Raw genomic sequence first — 20,233 nt, 5'->3', positions numbered from 1 at the left:
TGATTGAAGAAGGGAGGAATAAAGGTCTGTTTGTTATTTCTGAAAGCAGGGAATGAGATATAACATGTAAGGAACAGAGAGCAAGGTGGGAAAACTGTGGAGAATATGATTATAATTAGATGTGGTGTTTTTCTTAACTATCTGCATGGTTCTCTGTGACCAAACTCTAGCCAGAGCCATGGATAAAAATCTTACTTATTCTCTCCTCTTGGAGCTTGAATGGGAGGTAGTTTGAGTCAAATCTGGTGTGATATTCCCATCAGCCTGTGGCACTCCAGCTACACACATCCGTGGTGAGCCCTTGTCTTGACCTCTCCTAACTAAGCTTTGGATGACAAATGCCCTTTAGGGATATATTCTGCTGCTGCACTTTACCATGACTGAGTCTCAGAATGTGCTAAATATTCCACAGGCAGCTGAATGTTACAGGATGCTGTCTGGACTGCTAAAATCACGTTGGGTGTACTGCTGTTCTCTGAATTAGTGGGAATGTATGTTTATAATGTACAGATTGTAAATTTCAATACAGTGTTTTGGTTGTCTTTACATATCTTTTTTAAAGTATTAATAAAAGTAAGTATTCTGTTTAACAGTACCTTCTATTTCCCATTGAAATTTTGATTTTTCTCTTGGAAACACTATGAAACCACAGAGGAAATGCTGGCTTCTGCCACAGTAACAGGTTTGGAGCTTTGTATTGCAGGCTAATGGAAAGCACTGTGTGTGAGGGAGACAGAATGGACAGAACAGTTCAGTGGGCTGGAAATGGAGAAATAATTCTTTCTTAAGAGGAACAAGTTCTTGCAATGCCAACTGACAGACTGTAAGTTCAGGATCAGGAGATACAAATATGCTGACTGAGGCTACCTGCTAATAAAAACAAAAAGGGGTTTTCATCCTTTCTCAATCTTTGCAGTTAAAAGTTCTAAACTTAATCTGGCTTGCAAGTCTGGATATTCTTATGGCACCAAGCTCCTCCAAAATATTGTTGTCAGAGAAGTGCCTTGTGTATAGAAACTGAATTCACTAGCTACCCTCTAAGAAGCTGTTGTGATCAAATCTCTATTCTAAAACAATCTTTTAGGATGAGAAAAATGCTGCTCTCTTTATGTCCATCTCTTTTTGTTGTCAAAGAAGCCTTGCTAAAATGCAAGTCAGTGCCAGTAACACTCTCCCCATCCTTTAAATGCATTAAGCTGAGCTGTTCTGAGAAATCAGGAATCTTAGTCTAAGATTCAGAATCTCCAAAGTGACTGACTCAGGGAAATTTGTATTGTTTTATTGTGCACTCTGTGCACTGTAGCAAATTTATTACAAACTCCTAGGTATTGCAGTAAGTACCAGTAGTGACAAACTGAACCATGTTAAAAAGGCTTATGTGGGACCTGACCAACTAGTGAAGGCACCTCTATGAACACTATGAATTAATAATTACAGAGGCAGCAGTAGCAAAATTCAGCCTTTACTGTGTTAGTACCAAATGGGCTTGACAAGTTTGTAAACTTGGTTATTCTTTCTACAGCACCTAAATGGGGATTTGTCTTCCCTAAATATATATATATATAAAAATGTGTTAGAATATTGTGCCCTAAGTGACTTTATTCCTGAATTGCTGTCCAATATATATATATATATATATAAAATGTGTTAGAATATTGTGCCCTGACTTTATTCCTGAATTGCTGTCCAGGGATTATGTGGAACAAAACACTTGTCAGTGTTTAATGGTCCTGAACTGCACCTGATGAAACCTATCTTGGAGCAATGCTGTTTGATTTAGTGTCAGTGCTTCCCCTCCTGCAGCAGCTGCTGAAAATTGCATTTGGAGCACAGAATTTTGGGATCTGGGAGCTCATTTCTACTGCCTAGGAACTAAAATGCAACACACTGGGAGTATCAGGATACACAAGTTTGTCATTGTTTCGGGGGGGATCTAAGCCATCACCCTCTTGTTCCCTCACACTGGCTGAAGAGACTCCTGACACAATCTGTGTGCAGCAGGGAGCCCACGCTGGGAGCAGATGCACACACAGACTGCAGAGGACAGACACCGTGCAGAGAGTGTCAGCAGAACTGTTTTCAGTTCTGCTTTATCCAAAATGTTCTTGATACATCAATTCAATTTAAAAATTGCACAGTTACAAAATCAGACTTTTCTAAAAAAGTATAATGACAATAAAACAAAACCAGTCTGATGCCTGCCCTAATACCATGTGGGTTACTCCCCCTCCCCCCCACACACGGTGCCAGATGTTTCAGTTCAGGTCTGATTTTTGTTTAAGCTGTTCATGAGAAGGATTTCCTACCTGCTGACCATCTCAGCAATCTGGAACTACTTGCAGGTACCTGCAGGAAAACTGGAATTTCCTTGAAAGCATATTTCAATTATTTTATTTTCAAACTGAAGAAGAACAATTTCAAAACAACTGCTTACTTTTTCATGGAAAAGGACAGTCTTTATTGTATTGCTTTCACATCTGTACATAGCAACGTGAGCTTAAACAATCTGCAAAGTATCCTGTGTTAAATAATGAATCCACCTGACTTATATAAAATTCACTCTCTGATCTATTTCAAAACTCTCATTTTAAATAAAATATCTTACTAGCACAGTTCTTGCCATTATACTCCCTGAACAGAACCTCCTTCAGTCACTCCTGCACATTTTCCCCTGAGAAAGCACTGCTTTTGAACTACTGGCTGGTAGAATTTTCAACATGTGATTGTAAAACTGGCTTAAGCTATATGTAGAGTGTGTCCATTTGGGTGACATGGTATTCATTCAAAAGTTTATCAAATCTGGGTAACAACTTGATTTTCTGTTACAATGGAACATAGCTTATCTTATTTTTTCATCTAGTCCATCCCAGAATTACCTATGGAAGCCCAGTATGGTGCATGAATCACTGCAGTAAGTGCACACACAAGAGGCAAAGACCGTGAAGAGAAGTCACAACTGACAAGGTCTGATGACAACTCTTCTTCTGGTTCTCTTGTCCTTATTTTCATCTCTACATTTCAGAGTACAGTTTCTTTCCAGGACTTGATCCATTAACCTGGTCATAATCCATTTCAGGCGTTTAATGAATCTGTTTAAAAGAAAACACATACATACAGTGACCCTCCATACCTAAAATGAACAGAAAAGTCACTGAGTATGTGACATACAGCACCATGTTGTTGACTTATTAGAAAAAAAAAATGTAAAAATCAAACCCTTATGTGACTATGGATAACAATTCTTTGAGAAGTAAAGACCTGCACAACCTTTCAGAAAAATCAATGCCACAGTTTCTGTTAATGTCAGAGCACACCAGTCCTTAGGAGTTTTAACAGAGCCATAAGATACCAGTGTGAGGGGTGTGAGAGTAAGCTGTGAACCACAGTGCACCACATCAATTCCTAGGGGATGTTCTTAAGAGTAAAAACAGCTGTGACACACAGTGGGATAACCTACTTTATCCAGATTTCATATCATTACACCTATTAATTAAAACTGATGTTTGAACTGGCTCATTATCTTGACTAGATACCATTCATTAGAGTGTTTTTATTGTTTGGATCATTGTGTTCGTTAAGTGTTGCCTACGTTTGATGTAGTCTCTGATTTTGGTCACTTTCTGTCCCACTTCAGTTGCATTGTTCCAACTATTTTGGATCCACTGGTAAGTAGTTACAGAACTACATAACATTTTGGGGTAAGCTCTTGGTCTTGCTGCCAAGAATAAATTACTGTTATATTGCTTTATCCCAGTTTATCTGATTTTCCTTGACTGACTCTGCTATTAGGAGGTGATTGTTTACAATCATCAGGGGTAAATAAAAGCTGAGAAGATTCCTTTAAGTAGAAGCAGAGCTGTGGATTACAAAAGTGCTGGGCACTAGTGACAGCATTCACCTGGTCTTGTGGTTTACAGATGGCCAATGAGTGTGGTGTGGAATGGTGCAGCTCTGAGAGGGGACTGGGCACGAGTCTGTGTTGAGGAGGAGCTGAGGTACAGAAAACCACGAGCAGGCGGTGCCTGCAGCTCAGGACATTTCTGTGTTGTGTCTGAATGGACAGCTCCTCCCTCCTTCCCCTTTCTGAGTCTGAATGAAGAATGAAATCTGATGTCACAGGTTCTGCAGGAGCTTGGATAGGCACAGCCACAGTGTCATTAACACAGGTCTTAAAGGAGGCCAAAAGGAAACAGGTTGACACAGGACAAGGGGAAAGGTTCTTTTATGGATTGAAAGCAGATTAAAAGATTGGAAGCAAAGAATAAAACTTGGTAGGAAGGAACTCAGTAGCAGAGTATACCAGGGACCAATTTTTATTCATCACCATTAGTGACTCAAAGAAGAGGATGAATAGAGAAATCCTCCAGACTGCAGAAAATAAGCTCTTTCAAATATTCAGATCATGCACTGATAGGAAGGAAATCCAGAGGGATTTCATAACACAGAGGGGGCAAAGGGTGGTGGGTTTGGAAAACATTTGCTAAAGGGCTGGGCAGCAACGTGCCATCCAACATCCTGCATTCTGCCTTGGACAGAACAGAGAGCAGCCTGCAGATTTTGGCCAGGGACATGAGCTCTGCCTGAGATGGAACACAGGGCTGTGAGATGGTGGTCTGACTCACCACAACACTTCCCATGGTCCTGTGTGCCACTTACTGCAGATACTAGGTCAGAAACAAGAAGCACTTTTGTGTCCAGTGAGGCATTTCTGTCAAATGTCTGTCAGCTACAGTAGCTGCTAACAGAACACATCTGCTCAAAATCCTTTCTCTCAAAATGAGGACATGAAAAGGGGGAACAGCAGCTCTACCAGGTTATTCACTTCATGTTTATCTGATTGCTTTCCAAGTGGAACTAAAACCTCAGCTACAGCAGACAGTACAGTGTGGTTGTTAGTATTCTGCACTGTAGATCAGATTCTAGGCTGACTTAAAAATAGCACAGCAAAACGTATTGGGCCTCCAAAGCAAAGGGTAAAGCTGTCTAATGGTACTTCCAAACACTGCTGTAGGGCTGCTAGTCCAAGACTGTGATTTGTTGTGGCAGATATTAAATGGGGTGTAAATTATACAATTGGCCAGGATATTCAATCCTGCCTTTCTAATTTTCAGATTAGAAATCTGTCCTTCAAATTTCATGAGAACCTATTTTTTAACAGAAAACTTCAAAAATTGCAGAAAACTGGAAAATCAAGAGGTAGGCAATATTTTAAAATATTTTTTAGATCTCAGAACTAGAACTTTCAACAGCCTGGAACATACCTGCAAGCACTGAACAGTATGGCTGTACTAGCATTAACAGCTCAGTCACAATATCTTTGTTAATTCTGCCCTTGAAGTTGCTGCTCCTCACAATGCAGGCTGGAGCAAGGGACACATGGTGCGACTGTTTCACATCCTGACACTGTCTGCTTTCTGTTTCCTCACTTTCTGCAGCAGTGTTTCAGCTCTCGTGGCCTACTTGGGCTCCACTGCCTGAGCAGCCCTTGGGTCTTTCTGACCCTGCAAAATAGAATCTAGCCTTGAGTCTGTGAGCCGACCTGGAGGTTCCCCAGCAATCCATCACTCAGTGCACATCATCATTTTCCATTATACCATCATCTCCCATACATGGCTCCTATTTGTCCTGGCCCTTTTCATCACATATATTAGACACATGCTTGTGTCTTCAGAGAGCATCATTCCAACAATTCAGCTATTTTTCCTTTCCTAAACTGTAGCTGAAGTAGTAAAATTCAGCTGTGAAAAGAAAGACAGTCAGACAGTCTCCCTGAGCAACTGGAAAGATTTATCCACTTGTGCATATTTAATTCTTTGGGATAGTTGTACTACTTATAAGGTAGGATCATTATGAGGGGCAAATGCAAAGAGTTAGAGACTAAATGTCTCTAAACATTATTTAGAACATTATTCTTTTCTTCTATTTTAGGATTTATAGTTATTAGCTGAACTATAGTGTCACTTTGTTCCTCCTCCAGAGGAAACAAACATGAAGAATTAAATTGGATTTGTTTCTTAATTCCTTTGACAGCTTAAAAGTAGTAACTGGCTATTAACCAATTAACCAGTAACCTCTTGAAGCAAGTTTATTACAGAAAGCTTGATTTTTATAGAAAAGAATGAAAAATTATTTAAAAAATTATCCTTTAAAGTTACTTGTGGCTGAGGCTTTTAACACATGCAATACTCAGGTGTAAATGATGTCTATCAAAAATTGAACATCTCTCTAATTTCTGTGCCTCATTTTAATTCACATTATTAACAGCACTGCTTGGAAAACTTTTTGAAAAATCTGCTTACTCTCTCGACATTATATAAATAAATGCTTTTGGTAGAAAATCATTTAGAACTGTCCATGGCTGTGGTTAATGAGTATGGACAGCTGAACAGTTAACCATGATTTTGTCTTCCTTCCATCTAGAATGGAATTCCTGTTAAGTATTTCTTTAAAGCAGAGCTCTCAGGTGAGTTTGAACATTAGACTTCTATTAATTTTAGTAACAGCTAAAAATTCAAAACATGGTTCTAAAAATCATAGCAAATGCTCTTAATCCTGTTGCTACTGTAACTCATAAAACAGCCAACTGCTGTGTATAATGGAGCCAACAAATCACCTTGGCAATCTCTACCAAAAGGGGAAAAATAGTGAAAAATGGCAAGGTAAATTAAGTAACAAACCACTCTGCTCTTATTTTTAATATTTAAAGTCTGAAAAGAAAGAAGTCAGGCAGTAGATTCTGATACATTTAAATGAATCCTGACAGTGCTAGTGACATCATTCCTCTGATCTGTCCTTTGCAGGACATCTCTGCTTCAGAACAGAGGCACAGGGGGTGGCTGTCTCACAGGCACTGAGCCTGCAGTTCTAATTGGCACTATATTGATGAGCTGGAGAGTTAAGCTGTGTTGGGGTTTTTTGATTCAGAATTTAGATGCTGGCATTCATTGGAAGTGCTGAGTCACAGGTTTTTGAGTGCTGGATTCTGCTCACTGAAGATTTTCATCACAATTCATCTTATGAAAAAATACAGGTAAAGCATGTACTGCAAGATTACATAAATTCAGTCTTCTTACTCAGTCAGTTTTCATTATTGATTACTTTTCCCATTTTCCTTCTGATAGGAGTACTTTCTGATGAATCACATCTGATTTTATGGAATTATTAGAATAGTCATATGACCTTATTCCAGGGGGCTTCAAATACATAGTAAATAACCTGGCACCCTCACGAAAACACTAGATGACACAAACAAGCCCAATTCTGTTCAGTTTACACAAATTAATTTCTTCATTTGAATAGGCCAGGAAACATTTTCCAACTGCTTACTGATCTGCCTGCCTTCAATCTCTGCCACCAATTTTGCTCAGAAACTTCAACATCATTTTACTTCTGTTGAGTTTATTCAAGTGAGGGGTTTGCTGCCAGAGAGCACAGAGCTGTTCTGATCCATGTGTTCTTTTATTTTTACATCTAAATTAGCCTCTCCACATAGTGCAGAAGGGCCTCCTGGGATGTGCCCCCTCTGTTTTCCTGTCACACATCACTCACGCAGGGTGAGAGGCACCGCTCTCCCAGGCACGGAGGACGCTGCAAGGTTTCAGCTCAGGATAATCACAGCTCTCTGGCTGCTCTCAGAAATCACTGGTGAGTCACATGAAGAACCCTGCTCTTTAATGCAAAGAGTGGGCCGACGTATTTTTCATCACTGCTGCCAAAACAGACCCATTCTTCCTGCAGTGTCTTGTGAATCCTCAGCACTTCTGGGTGAAGGGAACAGGGCGGGTGGGAAACCTTCCCAGGCCAGGAGGGCAGGGGTTAACACTCACACCAAACTCCGTCACTGCAGGCAAGGCACCACAAGAATCTAAATCTTCCCTTTCAGGGCCTTAGTGCTGCTCCCAAAGCAGAAAACACAGCTCCAAATTAGGGCCCTCTTCTGCCTGCTTTGCTACTACAGAACTGGCGAGGAGGAAAGGCACAGAGCAGTGGAGAAACCTGGAACAGGACATGAACTCAAATCCCTCATGGTGGAAACGCTGTGTCTTTGCCTGGTAGCTAAGTAATTATGCAATTTGTGGCCTGGTTGCTATGTCTGTAAGTATTATTAAATATATAAATAGATGAAACAGTAAATTTTTTGCTGCCTAAGAATTGATCAAACTTTTGGGATTTGTGATTTGATTCTCAGTGGAAACCACCATCTACCTTGACAGCTTCCAAATGAAAGATCAAGGCTGGAGCTGGCACCTGTGCAGAGCTCCATGAGCTCTTGGTGGGTAAAAATGGAGCCTTACTTCTGAGCTTTGAGAAAACCTCTGCATTTTGGTTTCTGCATGTGGACGATTTTATAGTTAGAATATCAAGAAGTTTCCAGAGCTGCTTATCTTATTAATAAGAAAGAAAATTTTAAGAAGCCAAATAATCTACACTGAATGTGCTCATATCAAATGGTATTTGTATAGCAGGCATTTTTTTCCCACTGAGGAAAATTGTGTCTGATGCTCTCCTTAGGTCTTACTGAAAACCAGACACAACTCATCAAGACAAATTCTAGACAGAAAAAAAAAAGTGATTTTTAAAAAAATATTTTTAATCCCTCTACTAAATAGCATTGGAACACTAAGATTTGGAGTTTAGGAAAAGGTTTTTTGGGAAAGAAAATCAATACAGTTTTTAGCAACAAAGATTTTGCTTGAATTCCCATTAATTTTTAGGAATTTCTTCCCTGGAATACAGAGCATGTGTATTATTTGTCCAGCTGAAAAAGGAGACAACCACAAAAGTAGTCAATGGTGTTTTGTGGGGAGGATTGTTCTGCTCCACATTTTCTATTCTAGCAGAAGTGATTCTCATCCAGTTCCTTGGGATGGACCACCAAGTGCTGGCATAGACACTTCCATTTGCAGTGACTATATGCAGTGAGATTTCTTCAGCAGCAACAAAATCTGTTCACTCCCTCTTAGGCTCCCACACGCCTTTGGCCAAGCCTTGTTCAGCTGTGTTTGTGCAATCAATGTTACTCCAACACCAAAAATGTCCAACTTTTCCTTCTAAATTACTGACCAAAATCAGCTAATATTGCTTTATACAGAATCTGACTGGAAGTATTCAGGAGATAACTTTAACCTATATGAAGGACAGAACTACAGGAAAGGTTTGTTTGGGTTTGTTAAATTAGAAGACTGCTTAAAATAGTTTAATATTAACTGGAATGTGTGTAGTGTGGTCACTGAGTTTATACTTGTAACCTTATAACTGAATTCCCTATTTCCACCATTTCAAACAAAAAAATAAATATGTCTTGAACTGGATTTCAGATTTACAGACAATATTTTGCTAAAAAAATCTGCTGGCAGATTTGCTAACACATTTTAATTTAAACTGTGAATGTTTTCATTAACATACATTTGGCACAGAAAGTCCTAGCTAGAAATAGTGATTTTTCTTCCCAAATGCATTTCAGAGTTTTAAAATGCTAAATCCTTACATTTCCAGAGTTTAAAAAAAAAAAAAAACAAGCAAAACCCTCGTGCTACAGTTAAAATGGTGAGCTGGGTAGTTTGTCATTATCCAAGAGAGTGGTTTTAAAGGACACAAACTAACATTTCTGGCTCGATGAAGGTCTCGGAATTGTAATAAACGTTAACCGGGATGCTCATTTCGATTCAGGGCTGCTTTCAGGACCGGATCAGCAGAGTTGCTGCCCGGCTGTACAGGCAGCCCCCCGAGCACAGCGGCAGCGGCCCGGAGGATGAGTCCCGGGGGAGAGGGTCGCTGTCCCCGCCGGCGCCGGGCGCTGCGGGGCGGGGGAAGCGCCGGGGGCGGCCCCGGCCCTTTGCCCTCAGGGCTCGCCCGGGCCGGGAGCTGCGTGCGGCGGAGCGCGCCCCGGGGCCGTGCCCGCTGTGCCCGGGCCGGGAGCTGCGGCGGAGCGCGCCCCGGGGCCGTGCCCGCCGTGCCCGGCCGGACACTGAGGCGTTACTTACTTCCCTGGCGAGCCCTCTGCGCCGCCGCGGGCCTGCCCGGCGGCAGCGGGTCCCGGCTGGCCCTCTGGCCCCCGCACCGGCGGGGCGGGTGTCGTTTGCAAGGGAAGGTGTTGCGCAGCAGCCGCGGCGGTGCCCGAGCCGCGGCCATGCGGGCACGCCGGGCCCCTGCCCCGGAGCTCAGCCGCTTCGGAGCGCCCTGGGGCGTCACTCCAAGTACCCGTCAAAGACATCCAGCTCGCTGTCCGTCTCGTAGAGCACGGAGCCAGGGTCGGAAAGCATCCCCAGATCCACCAGAGCCTGGTCCATATCCTCGGGCAGGAAAACGATGCCCACATTGAGGACGATGTACTCCATCAGGAAGGCATAGTACAGGATCAGCACATTGACAAAGAATAAACCCACGTAAAACATATAGGGCAGCACCAGCAGCGCATGGAAGGCCCAGGACTCCACCGAATCCAGACGTGCGGAGACCGCGGCGGTCATGCAGCCGTGGGGGCTGCGGGGGCAGCGGGCACCGACCCGCCCGGCCGGCGCGGGGGGGCGGGCGGCAGCGGAGCTGGGAGCGGGGCAGCACTGTGCGCCGCAGCCCCGGTGGCAGCAAAGGGCAGAATCTCTGAGGAGCCGGATCCGGACTCCGGGAAGAGGCGAGCCCCGCAGGGGCGCGGAGCGGCCGGCTCGGTCCCTTCAGTCCCGGAGGAAGAGGCGCCCCGGCGAGCGGGCGGGCGGCCAGCGCGGGTTCAGCGGCGCTGCCGCAGCCCCGCCGCTGGCAGGAGGCTGCTCAGCGGCATCTCCAGCCCGGCTACTGCAGTCCCGCCGCGGCTCCCTCCTCCTCCTCCTGCCGCCCGCAAACTTTGCGGAAGGAGTCCGCAGGCGCGTTGGGAGGCCGGCTCGGAGGACCTGCCAGCGAGCCCGGCCTGCGCGGCAGGACCGCGCTGCCCGCCCGGCCCGCGCCCCCGGCACTGGGGTCCCGCTGCGGCTGCAGGGGACAGGGGCCGCTCGCGCTGCGCCGCCTCGGCTGCGCGCTGCCGCCTGCCCGAGCTGTGCCGCAGCTGCGGAGCGGGGCAGCGCGGGGCTGTGCCCTCGCCCCTGGAGGTGTTCCACGCCCTCGGCTGTGACCGAGGCCCTCCTGGAGCAGCACTGCGGGCCCGGCACCCTCGGCTGCGGTGCGGGTGTTTCTCTGCTGACCAAGGCTTTACCCATACCAAAATGTAACCGAAGGCGGAATTTTAAACTCGGTGCTTTTTTTATACTGCCTGACAAACTCTTCAGCTTTTACCTAGATTTAGTTTATTTCTCTGGCTAAAGCAAAAACAAAAAAGTAATTAAAATCCAAAACTAGGTCAAGACAGTCAAGGGTCCCCTTCTCCTCGTTCTTCCTTAATTTTTAAACCGATTCAAAATCTTACTAGAACGTCAGCAAGGGGAATGCCAGCAGCTGAATTTCTGACGCTGCGTCTTGCAGCACAGGAGCTGAGCCCACAGAGCAGCTTCGGGTTGTGCAAGTCGAACAAGGAATGTCAGAGGCCAAATTCTACCTCAAATTACAACACATTTAGGACGTACGCTCTCGCGTTTAATGTGGTTTGGTTTTTTTCTGGTTCGGGTTCCGATTATTTTCATGTTGTTCTGAGCGAGCCGGCCCCAGAGCGCGCCCGGCGCAGGCCCCGCCCCCCGCCCGCGTGAGGGCTTGGCCCCGCCCCCCGCCGCGCATGCGCCGCGCGCCCCGGTTCCGCCGCCGAGGCTCCGGGCCGGTCCCCGCTCGCCGCTCGCCCCGCGGGGCTATGAGGCCGTAGGGCCCGCGGGCCGGAGCCGCCTTCCGCCGCCAGCATGTTCGGCCGCTCCCGCAGCTGGGTGGGCGGCGGGCACGGGAAGGCCTCCCGCAGCATCCACTCCTTGGACCACCTCAAGTGAGCGGGGGGCGGCGGTGAGGGCGGAGGGTGGCGGCGCCGTGAGGGGGCTCGGAGGGGCGCAGAGCTGCTCGGGGCGGGCTTCGGGGCAGCTTTCCGTCGGAGCCGGCTGCGGGGCCGGCCGAGGAGAGGGCGGCTGGGCGGAGGACGCTGCCCCGGCGCTCGCTGCCCTCGGCGGGGCGTTTTGCCGCAGCTCTCCCCAGGGAAAGCGCCCGGAGCAGCCCCCGCTGGCGGAGGCTCTGTGTCGGGTGTCTGCCTGACGGAAACCAGCTCATCCGTCCCAGGAGCTCTTCAGGGCAGGCGTAGCTCGTCATGTAATGTCACACGCCGGGCTGCCATACGTGTTTGTTTTGTTTTTAGTAATGCCACAGAGTCTTCGGTGGAGTAGAGTGCGAGGCGTGATAAATACAAGCAGTGCCACATTCCTCGTGAGGGAGAGCGCTGTTTGTTCCCGGGTGCGGGGGGCTGGTGCCGGGTGCGGGCGGGGACGGCCGCGGGCAGCGGTGACTCACGGCCGGGATGTGCCCGGCGCTGCGGGACGCAGCCGCTCCGCAGGGGGAGAGCTCTGCGCTTCAGAGCTGGGATGCGTTCGGAGCCCCACAGCCGCGTGTTACTGCTGGCTGCCCAAGGTGGAATAGTTTTTCCCTTGTTCTGCCACTGGAGAGTTGGAAGGGTGGCAAGGGATAAAAGATTTGATTTCCCTGTTGCATTTTAAGTGTTCCGCTATTGCAAGAAAAATGAGAACCACCTTGATAGCTTCTCTTTGGACTGAACGAGAAAAAGAGGTCATTGAGAGACGAAGCACTTTCTAAATGAAATCACTGTGACTCCGTAGCTCATTGAGAAAAAGTGCCTAGTAGTTTTCAGTCATCTGAAGAGGAGGGCATGAATGGGTTCTGACAGTAACGAGCAGAATGCCCTGTACAAGATTTGGATCTTGCAGTTGCTTTATCAAGATGATTTATGGATTCTGTTCCTTGTCTCTAAACTGGAAAAATGTTCAAAATGAGCACGACTGCCTGAAATGCAATGCTTTGTACTGAAGACACAGACCTCAAAAACTAATGAGGCAGTAGCATTGCAGAAATAATTTTGAAAGCATTGTAGGTCAGACTAGCAAGCCAATGTAATCTGGTTTTACAGGAAAAAGGGAAAAGTCATGCTCAAATGAAAATAATAGGAATGTTCTGTTGAACATACAAGGAGTAGTTATTGTGTACTGCTCAGCATTAGTGGAGCTTTAGCTCTGTCTGGCTTTGATACATGACTTGAAGATAGAGCAAGAATGCTGATGTGTGATGAAATTTGAAAAAACTTCGGGGAAAAAAAGAGCGAGACTTGAGACTTACTTTCACATTTCCGAAAAATGTGTCCGTATGATCTGTTGGGGCCACAGAGAATAGAAAAATAACACCCAACTCATTTGTAGCAATGGGTAATGGGCTGTAAGTGTTGTGGCTTGTTATCAGAGAGTTGATGTATTTATCTACTGAAGTACAAGCTGGGGCTGTAAGTGTTGTGGCTTGTTATCAGAGAGTTGAAGTATGTATTTATCTACTGAAGTACAAGCTTTGGTGTGTTTGCTTTTTTGCATGTGATTTCTGTAATTATGAATCTGAAATGGTCGTATGTAAAGGACAGATGAGATCTTTGATCTGTTTCTATGTATATTTCAAGTGTTTGTTTATCCAGGCTGTGTGAATTTCACCTTCTAGCTAGATGCCAACAGGAAAGGTGAAATTTAGGTCTTTTCCAAGTGTTGAAGTGGGTAAAGTAACAAAAGGGAAAAGGTCAGTGAGCCTTTGTTTTGGGGTCATGCAAGAAAGTCTCAGTAAGCTCACTTGATGGGCGGTTTACCTTCTCATCTTTTCAACTCATCAAAGCCCCCTTTTGTGTTCCATATGAAGAAGCTGAGTTCAAGACACCTGCCTTGCCATTACAGGTTAGCTCAGCCTGTAAAAGGTATATTATGCTGTGTTACAGGGGTGAAATCAGTCTGGGTTAGCCTTGTGGGAACATTTTTATTTTTAAACTTGCATAAGGTAGAGTTTAGTCTAAATTGTAAACAATCCACATGCTCAGTGATACCAGCAGCATTACTGCTTTTTGTCTGTAAATGCTGGCTCTTTCTCATCAGCTTTAATGTAGTTTGTTTGAGGTTTGCTTTTGAAATTTTGATATTCAGTCTTCCTGCAAACATGCCAGAGAATGGATTGGCTGAAGGAAAATTGTGAGACTTTTTATTAGGTGTTTATAATCTAGTGAAAACAGTTAAAATTTAATCCAGTTCTGCAATGTGACCTAGAGAAGGATGACACAGTGCTACTCCCTGCCTGGGTATTTCTCAGAGATCTTGATCTTTTTGTGTGTCTTTGTTTCTAAGTCAGACTTTTCCCCCCCTATTTTTCTATGGTATTTTACACAGCCCTGTTGTTACTGTCCTGCACATTTCCCATGGTTGCTTCTGTGCTTGGTATTTGAATTGCATTGTGATTGCACAAAAGGTTCCATGCCATTAAAATGGGGTGCTGAACATTTCCCATGCCTTGGTCACATGCAGTGTCCATAAAGGTGTGCTTGAAGGCTTTTCTCGGGGCTGATTCATTTCCTGAGGCACTGGCAGGGCCATGCAGCAGGTTTCCTCTGTGAGAACAGTATGCAATTACCTGATTACAGGCAGTGTGGAGGAGCAAGCCTGTTATGGTCAGGTCTGGCCTTTTAAAATTTGAGTGCTTGACTTCTTAAACTCTTACCTACTTTAGTGTATTTTTGTTAGTAATAAGTAGGAAAGTCATTATTATGCACTGACAATGTTCATGAGTTACTATGTTACCCCTTTGAGCATGGGTTCTAACCAGAAAAATGTTCAAAATTTTGTTTGGTTTGTTAAGGTGCTGGCAACATCTCCCACTGATTCTGATGGTACTGAGTGCTTTGGCACTTCCTGCATGATGTGGTTTTGTTTAACCCAGTCTTCAGATATAGAGATGACAAAAGTCTCCTCTTTGATAGTTTCATGTTTTGGAGCACAAATCTGATCCCTCTGTAATCAGCATTTAGACTCAGCCCTTAAGGATTTATCTAAATACAAAAATATTAAGTTTGTGTGATATATCATGTTCTCATAATATGGTATTTCATGTGTCTGTAAAGAAAAGCAAGTATGTGCATGCTTCCTTGTGCATTTTCCAGCAAATAGGATAAATAAAAAATGAAATAAAAAGGAATAGCTTGAAGCTGTAGCTCAGGTTTCCTCTAAGTGCATCAGTGCCTTAACAGATGAAGGAATTTTGCAGTAATGCTGCTACTAAGTAAATAAATTTGGAGATAATGTATTCCTGATTGTTAAATGCTTCTTGCTTTGTGTGCTTGTAATACTTATGTTCCATAAGCTCCCAAAATGAAATAATAGATTGTTATTCTTCCCACTGCATCCCATACCCAAAATTCTACTGCTGGAGTAAACTTGAATCCCAAGTTTGTATATTGTAACTTATTAATGAGAAATACATGTTCACAGATGCAATAATTTCTCTGTGACTTCAAATTAATAGTCTAAAATATGTGAAGTAATACAGTATTAATTACTAACTGTTTCAGGAAGTTGTTAAAATTATTGTGGAATGAACTGATCTAATTGCCATCTCTTCAGATGTTCCGTGCTCCATTAATGGCTGCATCCTCAGAGCAGGGACTGACTCTGTGCTCTGTCTTTTGATTCACTGTCCTGATGATTAAGTGCCCTAATGGGAAGTTTTTTCGTGTGGTGTTTTAGAAACCCCAGGAATTCTCACAGGTGGTCAGCCTTAAGCTCTCCCATCTTTCCTGTGAGCCATCCCACTGTCAGTCCCACAGACGGAATCTTGACCTGTGATCCTCAGATTAGTGGAAGAGGATTTCCAGGAGCTCTCTGCCTTGCTTGTAATGACTATTGTGGTACAGCAGTGACCAGGTAGTTGTGACTGTAGGACACAGCTGAGAATCAACTTTTCCTGGAGTGGTTTCAATGTGATCAGTGACTGGTTTGGCTTTGAAAATGAATGTTGATTTAAGAGTGAGAGGAGGAAACACCATGAAGAGGGAGAGAATTTTTTTACTGAAGAGAAAGATTAAGAAAAAACAATTCCCCCTCCACTTCTCCCCCCCCCAACCACCTATTCCCTTTTTCCTCCTTTTGGCTGCCTGGTGATAGATATGTGTGATAATGGCTTTGGTAATGTGGTGCAGCTTTGTCACATTGCTGATTAGGGGCGTCAGGGAAGGCAGCATGTGGTTTCAAGTTGGTGAGAGCTGTAAGCTTCGGAGGGCTGTTTACCTCTTGTGTCCTTGTGCAGTGCTCAACACAGCAGAATTGTAATATCAAGAACAGGAAGCACAGAGTGTTTTGCCATCAGCTTCTCTGAAATTGCACCTGTTCCCTGCATGGCTTGTGAGGACAGACTGCTGCAAGTCCTGGGAAACTCTGCCCAACTCAGTGGCAGCTCAGCAGTTGAAGAAGGCTCCCAAAACTGAATTTGACAGATTTTGAATAAATTGTAGATATGATTAAAGTTCTTGTGTGTTTGTGAGAGGTATTTTGAGTTCAAGCAAAAGGTTCTGAAACTAGGTGATGTCTTGTCTTGTCTTTGTAAGTCTGATAACTGTTTGGAACAGCCTCACATGAGTATTCAGTTAAATGGCATTTTAATCTCTGGCTGCATGCTTGCCCAGGGCAGTGATTCCATTTTTTAGAGTTGATAAAATTGATGGGAATCCTGTTTTTTGAAATGTGATTTCAAGTCTGTTTTTTGGCCTAAACATCTTACTTTAAGCCATAAACCAGACACCCCAAAATTTTTTTTTAGAAATGCACTGTTTTTTGGAACCTTACAGAAGCTTGGCAAAATTCTGTTAATGAGATTCCTAAAATTTTAGTCTGAATCACTGAACAAACTCTCATGGAATCCAAAACAATAATGAAGGCTGCCCCAGGGTCAGGACACAGGCTATTTTCACAGAATTAGATCCTGGAAGTTTGATTAACTCCACTATTTATGGCAAGATTAATAATATGGGAAATCTGTCATCCTTTCCAAACACTTGTGAGTATTTGCACAGAAATGCTGAGGTGTTGCATAATAACATAGGAGCTGTGTTTAGGAATCTAAACTTGTGCAGTTCTGCAATGACATGAAATTTCCCTCTCTTTTAAAATTTATTTTCAAAAACTGTGCACCTTTCTTATATTTACCCTTTTTTTAAAATCACTATATAAAAGAAAAAAAAAGAGGGAGAAAAGCAGTGGTGGTTTTTGTGCTTTTGTTAGAATTTCTGAGACTTAAAACCCAAAGGGCTTGCATTCTCTGTAGCTTCCTCTCACCTGTGGTATAGACATACCCTTTTTTAAACTTCACCAGACAGTCTGAAACTCTTGCCCTTTGAAATGACAAAGCTGGATTTTACCCCCTTTCCAATCAGTGTTTCTGGGAAATACGGATTTCTGGGAGTGCTCAAAGGACCAGAAACCTGATGAAGCTTTGCCAAGGTGAATGAATAGTCTTTAAGAGTCCTGATATTAAACATCAAAATTGATGTGAGTCTGTGAGGGGGCTCTGCAGGCAAGAGAGGGGATTGAACTCATGTGCCACTCAAGAGAAGGGTTGGACCTCATTGCCACTTTTCCATATCAGCTCCTGCATGCTTATCTGCTTCTTCTGTTTCTATTTCTCTTGCTCATCACTGCTTTGACTTCAACATGTTCCAAAGAAATTCTCAGAAGAAGCACCTTGGGACCAGTTGCACAGTTTCTAGTTCTATGTTAACATATGCATAAGCACTCATAACTCACCTGCCTGGGGGATATTTGTTTCCTTTGTCACTCTGTTTAACAATTATTTTTCTCTCTGCATCAGTGTTAGAAGGAAATTTTAGGGTTTTAAAATTGTACAACTATTAGACTTAGTGTGTGCATATATGTGTGTCTGCATTAGGACAGTGATGAAAGACAAACCTGGTGCATGTGACAGTGGCAGGATAGCACATCACTTGTACTTCTTTTCTCTTTTAGGTACATGTATCATATTTTGAGTAAAAATACAGTAGTAACAGACCACAACCGCAACCTGCTGGTGGAGACCATTCGTTCCATAACGGAGATCCTGATCTGGGGGGACCAGAATGACAGCTCAGTGTTTGAGTGAGTACTCCTGAGCCAATTCTCTCTGAGACTCTGCTTTTGTGTTTGAAGAATGCTTGGAGTTGTACAGAGTTCTGTACACTGTTACTGTTAACTCCTCTAAGATGTATTTCATATTCATGTCATGCAGGAATTTGCTGCTTCTAAAAAGTGTTTGGATTCCAGAGCCCCTTTCACGTACTGCTTTTGTTTGACTCTCCATTCTTTTGATATAAATATGAACTCTAGCCTATTTTAGGGTCCAGATTTACTCAGTACGTCTGTACCTAAGATACTACAAGTTCTAGCTGTGGTATTTAGAGCTGCCTGATAAACTGAATATACTAAAAATACAGTAAGAAAGGCCCTGATTACTTGATACCCTTTTTTTTCCTGCATAATTTGAATTTTTAAGCCTTCCTGTTTAGTATTTAAGGTTTTTTCAAAGATATTATTTTGTTATACAGATGCAACTTTGCAAAGTAATTCTTCATAAAAGCAAAACATGCTGTTTGTCAAAGCTGCCTTGAATCATCCCTGCTCCTAGCCAAATTATGTTCCTGTTACTTACAGCATGTGACTTAATGACACCTTTATTTTATTTCAGCTTTTTCTTGGAGAAGAATATGTTTGAGTTCTTCCTGAACATCCTGCGGCAGAAGTCAGGTCGTTATGTGTGTGTGCAGCTGCTGCAGACTCTGAACATCCTTTTTGAGAACATCAGCCATGAAACATCCCTGTGTAAGGACACACTTCCAAACTGCTTAGGATGAAGTGATCTAGATTTGATTGGATTCCCTTTCATTCAATGAAATTTAGTCCTAGTACCCCTGGACAGAACTATATGAATTACTAACAGTCTTTTAAATTGAACACTACCAAAAATATGGTATAAACTGATTTCACAATACCTTTGAATGTAAATTTTCGGTGGTTTTTTGGTACAACAAGAATTTAGCACATTTCAAGGGATTCCTTAAGTCAAATTATTTGTGATCTGAAATGTTCACTTGCTGCCAGAGGTCATGTGATGAAACTCAGGTGTGTAATTTGTGCTGTAACTGTTCTGACATCATTGGTGCTGGCAGTCAGCCACAGGAGGTTCCTTCAGGGTTTTTGGCAAAATACATCGAGGATGGAGAATTAATAATTTGAAATACTCCACAACTGTTATGAAAGTCATCATCAAGCCTTGGAGAGTTAAGTGTGATTAGCTGCAGAGCCTACCTGAATTGAGGAAGATAATGTATATTCTCAGTGTTCTTGTTCTTGGTAGCAAAGACCTTTCTAGGGAGTAGATCCTTTATATTAATGCTCAAAGGCATCATTTGAGCTGTTTGGCTCAAAATTGTGATCTTCAAGCATCAGGTTGTTGCTTTCTAGCTGTCACTTTAAATAGCAGCCTCTTACCACAGCGATTTTTTTTGTTAACCTGTGTAAATAATTTTTTTTTCAGACTACCTGCTCTCTAATAACCATGTGAATTCTATTATTGTCCACAAATTTGACTTTTCTGATGAGGAGATCATGGCATATTACATATCATTTTTGAAAACTCTTTCCCTGAAACTCAATAATCACACTGTACATTTCTTTTATAATGAGGTAAGTAAAGAAAGTTGCAGTATAATGATAAGAGGACTTGAATTAGAAATTGATAGGAGTATGGCACATACTCTGTTTAGTCTCTTGTCTCATAATGTCTTGCTTTTATTTTTATAATGGCCATACCAGTGGTTGTGAATTTGTTTGTGAGGATCTCTGCACAAGCATGGCTTTGTCCTCTTACAACTATGATAAACTAAAAATCTGGAAGTTAGTGTTCTGTTGGATAATTTCAGTAGTTTTAAAGTCTGCTTCCTTGAGAGTTCAACTTGTTTATGCTTTGTTTTCTTGTGCTTTCATAAACAGGATCTTTTCTATTGCATCACTTGGTTCTAAGAGGTTTAGTCCAAGTCCAAAAAGCTGAGTCAAAGGGCAAAGTTGAACTGGGTTTTTCCTCTGCACTCTGCTTTCTGCCAGAAGAGGGCATGAAAGCACTGGCTATGTGTGCAGTTATCCTGGGAAGCTCTGGTGCTTAAAACCGCTCGTTTTAATGCAGAGCTACAAAGGCAGCTGAATGGACATTGTAAAATCATTTTGATTACTTAAGTAGAAGGTAAAGATACCAGGTTAATATAGGGAAA

The 20,233-nt window shown here is 43.3% G+C and overlaps 2 protein-coding genes across 12 annotated transcripts in view; one reads left to right on the top strand and one right to left on the bottom strand.

The window, feature by feature from the left end:
• Window positions 1-2,434: 2,434 nt before the first annotated feature.
• On the bottom strand, window positions 2,435-10,506 carry DEXI (Dexi homolog). The gene is made up of 2 exons (XM_039732349.1): window positions 9,984-10,506; window positions 2,435-3,089 (listed from the first exon to the last, which is right to left on the bottom strand). The coding sequence occupies exon 1, from the start codon at window positions 10,467-10,469 to the stop codon at window positions 10,188-10,190; it is 282 nt and encodes a 93-aa protein (XP_039588283.1). The 5' UTR covers window positions 10,470-10,506; the 3' UTR covers window positions 2,435-3,089; window positions 9,984-10,187.
• Window positions 10,507-11,696: 1,190 nt separating this feature from the next.
• The window catches only part of CLEC16A (C-type lectin domain containing 16A), a 60,578-nt gene continuing 52,041 nt past the window's right edge, over window positions 11,697-20,233 (top strand). For 9 of the 11 annotated variants that reach the window (XR_005630179.1, XR_005630178.1, XR_005630180.1 and 6 more), the window contains exons 1-4: window positions 11,697-11,893; window positions 17,940-18,068; window positions 18,655-18,788; window positions 19,504-19,652. Coding sequence is in view for 6 of the 11 variants with exons in the window: in XM_039731980.1 (XP_039587914.1) it covers window positions 11,814-11,893; window positions 17,940-18,068; window positions 18,655-18,788; window positions 19,504-19,652 (492 nt within the window). In the remaining 5 variants the exon portion in view is untranslated. Of the gene's footprint in view, window positions 11,894-17,939; window positions 18,069-18,654; window positions 18,789-19,503; window positions 19,653-20,233 lie in introns of those variants that run through there. The other 2 variants (XM_039731978.1, XM_039731977.1) reach the window with 2 other exon arrangements.

The sequence above is a fragment of the Passer montanus genome, unplaced genomic scaffold, assembly GCF_014805655.1.
Source record: "Passer montanus isolate IOZ18808 unplaced genomic scaffold, ASM1480565v1 scaffold8, whole genome shotgun sequence".
NCBI classification, from domain to species: Eukaryota; Metazoa; Chordata; class Aves; order Passeriformes; family Passeridae; genus Passer; species Passer montanus.
Note: the sequence above shows the minus strand (reverse complement) of the source record. Positions and strands in the feature narration are given on the sequence as shown.